At 42.2% G+C, this 8,914-nt stretch overlaps 1 protein-coding gene across 1 annotated transcript; it reads left to right on the top strand.

The window, feature by feature from the left end:
• The first annotated feature begins 1,490 nt into the window (after positions 1 to 1,490).
• Positions 1,491 to 6,445, top strand: LOC149524059 (uncharacterized). Its single transcript, XM_089779749.1, has 2 exons — positions 1,491 to 3,058; positions 4,357 to 6,445. The coding sequence occupies exon 2, from the start codon at positions 4,414 to 4,416 to the stop codon at positions 6,061 to 6,063; it is 1,650 nt and encodes a 549-aa protein (XP_089635875.1). The 5' UTR covers positions 1,491 to 3,058; positions 4,357 to 4,413; the 3' UTR covers positions 6,064 to 6,445.
• The last annotated feature ends 2,469 nt before the right edge of the window (positions 6,446 to 8,914 follow it).

Below are 8,914 nucleotides of genomic sequence, written 5' to 3'. Positions count from 1 at the left end.
AGTCCGACGGGCAGAATTTGACAGAGCAGATGCTGCTGTGGTAATTCCCAGTGGACACCGCCTAGGTGCAATCAAGGCAAGTGAAAGTTTAAAAACACCTAACTGGGATGAAGACATCCAAGAAGCAATTAAAGATCAGCTGGCAGTGTTTGCCACACACAAGCAAAGTTGTGGAAAAACCGGTGAAGTTGTGGAAGTTCCTGGTCCGGATCCAAAACCGCTAAGACAATATCGCTACCCTTCAGAAGCAGAGAGTGGAATAGAGGAGACTATCAATAACTTAGTCTCCCAGGGAGTTTTAATTAAGACGCAAAGTCCCTGTAATTCGCCCATATGGCCCGTGCTTAAAGCAGACGGAAAAACTTGGAGGTTGACAGTGGACTACCGGGGTGTTAATAAAGTGACCCCGAGGATGGCTCCTATTGTGGCCAAATTTCCAGAAATCATGGCCCAAATTGCTGAAGGTGCAAGATGGTTTTCAGTCATTGATATAAGTAACGCATTCTTCTCGATACCAATTGCCCCCTTTGCTTGGCATAAGTTTGCGTTTACTTTCAAGGACCAACAGTATACTTTTACAAGATTACCACAAGGTTTCCACAACTCGCCAACGATATGTCACAGAATCATTCGGAAGGTCCTGAAAGATCTGCCAAGTGCCAAGCATATTATGTCATATGTTGATGACATATTAATTGCTACGGAAGACCGGAAGTCTCATTTGAAGGTATTAGAAGAGGTATTAGCTGCCTTACGAAAAGCAGGTTTCTTAATTAACCCAGAAAAGGCACAGCTTGTGAAGAAGGAAGTAAATTATCTAGGTGTACAGCTTGGACAAGCTGGAAGAAAACCAGACCAAGCAAGAGTGGAGCTGATCTCTAAGCTACCAGCGCCCACCAACGTACACAGCCTCCGGACCTTTTTAGGTCTAGTTGGTTTCTCTCGAGATTTCATCGAGGAGTTCGGCAAAAACGCCCGACCACTCCACAAACTGTTAAATAAAAGGCAAGAGCGGGAATGGGGCGAAGAGCAAAAGCAAGCTTTTCAATACCTCCGAACAGCTTTAATGAAAGCACCGGCACTAGCCTATCCGAATCCAGATAAGGAGTATCATCTATCCCTAACTGCAGGCAAGGCGGCGATTGGAGCGGTTCTGTTACAAGAACAGGGTACCTCGTGAAAGCCGGTAGCCTATGGCTCTAAAACTCTGTCCGGCTGCGAAAGACAATATTCAGCATGTGAAAAAGAAGTATTGGCTCTAACGTGGGCGCTGATCCATTGGGAGTACCTAATTGGAAAGGCACCCATCATTTTGAAAACCAATCATACCCCCGTACGATACATCAATTCCCTCCAAGCTAACAATGGCCAAGTGAGTCATCCAAGGCTAGCGAAATGGACGCTAACCTTGATGAACCATGACATCAAAGTTGAGCCAACAAAGAACTCACCAATGGTTCCCGCAGTCCATGCAACTCCAATAGATCCTGGACAAGATCATCAGTGGCCACTTCCAGAATCTGGAAAATCAAAGGTCAAGTCACCGTTTGACCTCCTAACTAAATATGAAGATGTAAAGAACAATGCCACACAAATATATGTGGTTGATGGTAGCTGTTATCGACATGAGGGCAGTGTAGTCACTGGTGCAGCAGCTCTCCAAGCGTCTACAGGAAAAAAGATTCAAAAACCTGTGAATATTCCCTCAGCGCAAACAAATAGTCCAAATTTGCAAGAAAATCCACATAAAAAAAACTAGATGGTCCAAATTATTTGGAAACATCGTTGGAAACGTAGGTTATATTAGTGTTACATCTCTACTAACCAATCCCTTAGGTTTGATCATCATTTATATCACCATATTGACCATTTATGTAATAGCTTTGTCCTGTTATTTCTGTTGTCCACCAAGAAAATTGTCTGAGAAGGTCTGCATTCGAATCTGCCTAAATTAATGTAATAAATATCTTCGTTTTCCTTTCGATCTTTATCAAGGAGGGGAAATGTAAGGCAGAAATGCTGAATAGAGGAAGATCTGAGTAAATTTTAAGGCCTACCACCTGTAATGAATATAAGTGATGTAATGCTGTGGAAAATTGTAAATTGTAAGAAAATGTTTGTAAGACCATTAATAATGGAGAAGTTGTTTAAAATGTAGTTTTCCAAAATGGAGTCCAAAACTCCATTTTGTACCTAGAACTTTGCAGATTTGTTTTTACAGTTGGGTATGGCATAGAATGTGCAGGTAGAATATTTAAGTTCGAAACCTGAGCTACCTGTCAGTTAAATTTGCATAAATATGAATATGCATGAGCATTTCTATCAGCCAATCAATTCATACCACGCTGAAAAAGCATCCTTGCCATATCCAATCAATTTAAAACATCTAGGTAATGAATATGTATAAAACCACCCTATATAAGTTTGGACCGAACGTCAGTTCGTGCTGGTTCCCGGATATAGCTGGGGCCTGCAGCGTCGTGGGTTCGTCGGGTTAGTAGAGCTTCCTAGCCTGGGCTCTTTTCCAGAAAGAATACCTTAATGGTATTTGTCATATACAGGATCTGTTAGTATCTTAATGGTACTAGGTACCCTTGTGGTACCGAACATCTTTATGGTGTTCTAGTTTTCTTCATTGGGTTATATGACGGAAGGTCATTTTCCCACTTTAGTTAGTGTAGTTTAGTTCTTAGAATAGGATAGATCTCCCATGTGTCATCAACAGGTGCGTCGGTCAACGTAAGGTCGGCCGTCATCGTGTTTGTTCGACGGGTGCGTCGGAGAGTGTAGGGTTTTATTTTAGGATTAGGATAAGTTAGGTACAGGGTCCACCATCGCCGGTTCGAGACGCTACCGAAGAGCGTGAAAAGGGCTGACGAGAGAACGATCCGTGGAAGACGAATCGCCGGTCGTCGTTCCCAATTCCTGCCTTCGTGAAACTATCTTGCCTCAAATCGCCCGACGAGGGATCGCCTGGTTGTTCCTCGCCCGAGGCTCCAAAACAGCCAAAGGCTTGAGGTCACCAGCTTCCGCGGCTCCACTATCGTCAAAGACTCTGGTAATATTTAAGGATTTAAAGGGACTTCCCCTTCTTATCCTTTAGGTTATTGTATAACGGGGACTGCCCCCGGGTTATTGTTAAACCGAGATATTGTGTGTGTTAAATTTTTACCTTGTTAAACAATATAGTCCTGTTGTTATAAAATCTATACATGGACTTATGTTTTCATTCATTGCGGTTTTGCACTTTAAACGGTAAATAGATACGGATAGAGGTCCAACCTGTTTTACCATCCCTAGAGGATTGGGAAGTGCCGAGCATTTCTTTGAGCATTGCCCTCTTACACCTTTGGTATCCTTAATCTGTTGATACTTATTAAAAGTATTCACGTAACAGAGTTTGGCGACCGCGGCAGGACCTCTCTAAAGTGCAATTAATTGGATTTTTACACAATATCTCGAGTTAACAAAGGGTTTCCCTGGGTGAGTACTGTTAACGTTGTGGGTTTCGGTAGATAAAAACAGCTAGGAGGGGATAGGTATCCCTTGACCGTGGATTGGCCACCCATAGTTTGGGGTCCCCAGGAACCTCCAAACTGCCCAACGTCTTTCTTAATCCTGACTGAAAACGGTCCACCCTTATTTTGGTCCCTGTGCCTTTAAGAGGCCTAGCATAGTAAGTTAAAGCCTAGAATTAAGTAGGTAGTCTCAGTTAGAGCTGCTAAGTTTGAACTGAGATAGGTTTAGGTTAGGTTAAATAAGGTCAGTGTCTCGAAATAAGTCTCAGTTCGGACTAGGAGTAGTCCGAGGCAAGCAATTCGAGCCTGACAGTAAGACTCTGCCTAAGGCTTAGTCCTTCTGGGTGGTTCGACTCTGAGGAGTTTGAGCCAGGGGTCCGGAACTCTCTGTGCATTTTCAGAGAGCCCCTCTTGGTTACCTGGTCCAAGAGCCCGTTGTTCCATAACAGAAGTAGTTCGAATTTGAGAGGTATCGAACTAAGAGGTTTGGACTAACAAGCCAGAAACCTCATTTTAAACCCCTCATAAAAGTTTTCCTTTGAGGGTTCCGAACGTTCGCAGTTCCGCCAGTTTGGGTTGGCGTGGAACGTTCGGGGTAATTTAAATAGGTTAACATTTGCATAGGGTGATTTGCATATTGGAACGTTGCCTAGCACGGAACGTTCATTGGCGTTGCTTGGCAACCGCTGCTTACTGTGTGCAGCGCAGCTTACTGTGCAGGGTTCCAAGGCGTACCAAACCCAAACTGCACAGTTATTTTTGATAGTTTTAAGGTAAATTCTGTGGGACAGTGAGGCTTGATCAACCTACTGTACCCAATAACCCCATTATTTATCAGGTTTCATCCACCAACTTTGTGAGTTGGTGAGTAGCTCACAGAGTCTAGCCCGACGTGATGGCGACCAAAGTATTTGGACTTGAAGGCTGTCGATCCCTGGAGCAGTCTAATGAATGTTATCTTGAGTCAGATATTAATGAATATGTAAAGAATGTAAATGTTTGGGATGTTACTGTATTAACTGGTGTTAAAAGCCTAGATAATTTTAAGGTTATGTGGAAAAAGTACATAACTAGTAAACCAAAACCTAACAAAAAGACAAAGAAAAAAGCTCTCATTCACGGTCTGGCTGTGATAACCAAATCCCTGAATGAGGAGGTACAGAGCTTAGGAAAACAATTTAAGGATGCTCAAGAAGTAAGGTTGTTACAGGATGCAACCATTGAAAATTTAAAATCTGAATTGGCTAAAAGAGAAAAGAAATATGAATTGATTTGTACGCAAAAGGATGCTTTAACTCGGCAAATGGAAGAAGTCATGGGTAGATGTCAGTATCTAGAGAATGAATTATCCAATAATGCAGTCAAGTTTAATGACTCGAAGGCAACTATCAGACACCTCTTAGATGATAAGAGGCAACAGGTTTCTGTATCGGCGGACCACACCAAATGTCAGGAAAAGATTGTGGAACTGGAACAAAAATTGGGTCTGGCAAGAGGATTTGTCTCTGCCATAAACGAAGGAATAGAGAAGGACATTTATGAAAACACCCTTCTAACCAAACAGTTAGTAGAAGGTATGATGGAACCTATAATTACCACCGAAGTGTTCCACCCTGGAGATCCAACTCCAGTGGTGAAATATGAGAGGAGGATCTTATCACCGGAACAAGCGAGAGCCGTAGGGCAAAATTTGGGACCTTGTAGAAGATCCAATGCGCTTAATTGGATGGCAAAGCTGGCCAGAACCAATTTGACTAGTGATGATATTCTGGTGGTCTTAAGAGAATGCTTACTACCTAAAGATTTCATTGCATTCCCTGCAGACCTTGCCACTACCATCAATCCCTACTTTAACCTGATGTTTAAAGCTATTTATAATGTATTTTACCCGAATGATGATATTCGAGGTACATATTACACAGATAAACAGCTTGAAGGAGAAAGGCCCGAACTATACTTCATCCGAAAAGAATTGCTACAAAGATTGGCAGGCCTAGCCACAGGAACAAATGGGGAAACAGTCCACGACACTCCTGAATTTAGAAGATGTCTGTTTAAAGGGCTCATTCCATCCATCAAAGCATCATTGAGTGGTCTAGATATCGACAGAGTGTCGTTGGATATTATGAAGAATAGAGTCAGGGAAGTGTTTGAATGGCAAGTGCAAGCCGGATTGATAAAAATTACCATGCCTCACAAGAAGATATCCGAGGTAAAGGATGTGAGAACTCAGGGAATGGGTAGAAGAAGACCACCTCCAGTTCCGAGAAAAGATCAGAGAAATAATATATACAAACAAAATAATGATAAAGAATCTTTGCCTTTCCAGCCGACCAAGATGTTTAAAGGTAAAAGAGAAGATCTAGTTACCACTAGGCAGATCCTCGCTAATAGACTAGCTAGATACCTCCCATGGCCTAAGGTACGGGAGATGGAGATGGATGAGATATTTATTGAATTGGCACGAATGGAGACAAATGTTTCCCCAATGATATCCCAGGGACAAAACCCTCCGATATCAGCCATTGATACTTCTCAATATTGAAGAAGCCTGAATCGGCCTCAGCCCCTAGAAAATCTTACTAAAATTAGTTATGATGTATTTGGAAGACCACAATTTCAGTGGAATTAGAAGGCCGATTTGGAAAAGTAATACAAAGAATGTTGGTGGACACAGGGGCATCCACTAGCATAATCTGTACACAAGCATCTCCAACAGTAAGACAATCTAAGTTTACCTTCTTTAAGATATTGCAATCCTATAATGGAAAAAAATCAAAAGTGCCCTTTGCCAGTGATATTACTTGTAGAATAGGGAATATGGAAGCTAGACTGCCAATAGGTCTTCAAGATCTAGATGGCACTGGCATATTAGGAAGTGACATAATGCGAAAACTCGGTCTCATTATTGATCTACCAAATTGACGAGTCCGACGGGCAGAATTTGACAGAGCAGATGCTGCTGTGGTAATTCCCAGTGGACACCGCCTAGGTGCAATCAAGGCAAGTGAAAGTTTAAAAACACCTAACTGGGATGAAGACATCCAAGAAGCAATTAAAGATCAGCTGGCAGTGTTTGCCACACACAAGCAAAGTTGTGGAAAAACCGGTGAAGTTGTGGAAGTTCCTGGTCCGGATCCAAAACCGCTAAGACAATATCGCTACCCTTCAGAAGCAGAGAGTGGAATAGAGGAGACTATCAATAACTTAGTCTCCCAGGGAGTTTTAATTAAGACGCAAAGTCCCTGTAATTCGCCCATATGGCCCGTGCTTAAAGCAGACGGAAAAACTTGGAGGTTGACAGTGGACTACCGGGGTGTTAATAAAGTGACCCCGAGGATGGCTCCTATTGTGGCCAAATTTCCAGAAATCATGGCCCAAATTGCTGAAGGTGCAAGATGGTTTTCAGTCACTGATATAAGTAACGCATTCTTCTCGATACCAATTGCCCCCTTTGCTTGGCATAAGTTTGCGTTTACTTTCAAGGACCAACAGTATACTTTTACAAGATTACCACAAGGTTTCCACAACTCGCCAACGATATGTCACAGAATCATTCGGAAGGTCCTGAAAGATCTGCCAAGTGCCAAGCATATTATGTCATATGTTGATGACATATTAATTGCTACGGAAGACCGGAAGTCTCATTTGAAGGTATTAGAAGAGGTATTAGCTGCCTTACGAAAAGCAGGTTTCTTAATTAACCCAGAAAAGGCACAGCTTGTGAAGAAGGAAGTAAATTATCTAGGTGTACAGCTTGGACAAGCTGGAAGAAAACCAGACCAAGCAAGAGTGGAGCTGATCTCTAAGCTACCAGCGCCCACCAACGTACACAGCCTCCGGACCTTTTTAGGTCTAGTTGGTTTCTCTCGAGATTTCATCGAGGAGTTCGGCAAAAACGCCCGACCACTCCACAAACTGTTAAATAAAAGGCAAGAGCGGGAATGGGGCGAAGAGCAAAAGCAAGCTTTTCAATACCTCCGAACAGCTTTAATGAAAGCACCGGCACTAGCCTATCCGAATCCAGATAAGGAGTATCATCTATCCCTAACTGCAGGCAAGGCGGCGATTGGAGCGGTTCTGTTACAAGAACAGGGTACCTCGTGAAAGCCGGTAGCCTATGGCTCTAAAACTCTGTCCGGCTGCGAAAGACAATATTCAGCATGTGAAAAAGAAGTATTGGCTCTAACGTGGGCGCTGATCCATTGGGAGTACCTAATTGGAAAGGCACCCATCATTTTGAAAACCAATCATACCCCCGTACGATACATCAATTCCCTCCAAGCTAACAATGGCCAAGTGAGTCATCCAAGGCTAGCGAAATGGACGCTAACCTTGATGAACCATGACATCAAAGTTGAGCCAACAAAGAACTCGCCAATGGTTCCCGCAGTCCATGCAACTCCAATAGATCCTGGACAAGATCATCAGTGGCCACTTCCAGAATCTGGAAAATCAAAGGTCAAGTCACCGTTTGACCTCCTAACTAAATATGAAGATGTGAAGAACAATGCCACACAAATATATGTGGTTGATGGTAGCTGTTATCGACATGAGGGCAGTGTAGTCACTGGTGCAGCAGCTCTCCAAGCGTCTACAGGAAAAAAGATTCAAAAACCTGTGAATATTCCCTCAGCGCAAACAAATAGTCCAAATTTGCAAGAAAATCCACATAAAAAAAACTAGATGGTCCAAATTATTTGGAAACATCGTTGGAAACGTAGGTTATATTAGTGTTACATCTCTACTAACCAATCCCTTAGGTTTGATCATCATTTATATCACCATATTGACCATTTATGTAATAGCTTTGTCCTGTTATTTCTGTTGTCCACCAAGAAAATTGTCTGAGAAGGTCTGCATTCGAATCTGCCTAAATTAATGTAATAAATATCTTCGTTTTCCTTTCGATCTTTATCAAGGAGGGGAAATGTAAGGCAGAAATGCTGAATAGAGGAAGATCTGAGTAAATTTTAAGGCCTACCACCTGTAATGAATATAAGTGATGTAATGCTGTGGAAAATTGTAAATTGTAAGAAAATGTTTGTAAGACCATTAATAATGGAGAAGTTGTTTAAAATGTAGTTTTCCAAAATGGAGTCCAAAACTCCATTTTGTACCTAGAACTTTGCAGATTTGTTTTTACAGTTGGGTATGGCATAGAATGTGCAGGTAGAATATTTAAGTTCGAAACCTGAGCTACCTGTCAGTTAAATTTGCATAAATATGAATATGCATGAGCATTTCTATCAGCCAATCAATTCATACCACGCTGAAAAAGCATCCTTGCCATATCCAATCAATTTAAAACATCTAGGTAATGAATATGTATAAAACCACCCTATATAAGTTTGGACCGAACGTCAGTTCGTGCTGGTTCCCGGATATAACTGGGG

Source organism: Pelodiscus sinensis, chromosome 7, assembly GCF_052426305.1.
Source record: "Pelodiscus sinensis isolate ZL-2025 chromosome 7, ASM5242630v1, whole genome shotgun sequence".
In the NCBI taxonomy this organism is placed as follows: Eukaryota; Metazoa; Chordata; order Testudines; family Trionychidae; genus Pelodiscus; species Pelodiscus sinensis.
This window is presented reverse-complemented; position numbering and strand designations above follow the sequence as displayed.

What these genes read in the sequence shown, in the direction of transcription:
- LOC149524059 (XM_089779749.1), top strand. Translation starts at nt 4,414, where the DNA reads ATGGCGACCAAAGTATTTGGACTTGAAGGCTGTCGATCCCTGGAGCAG.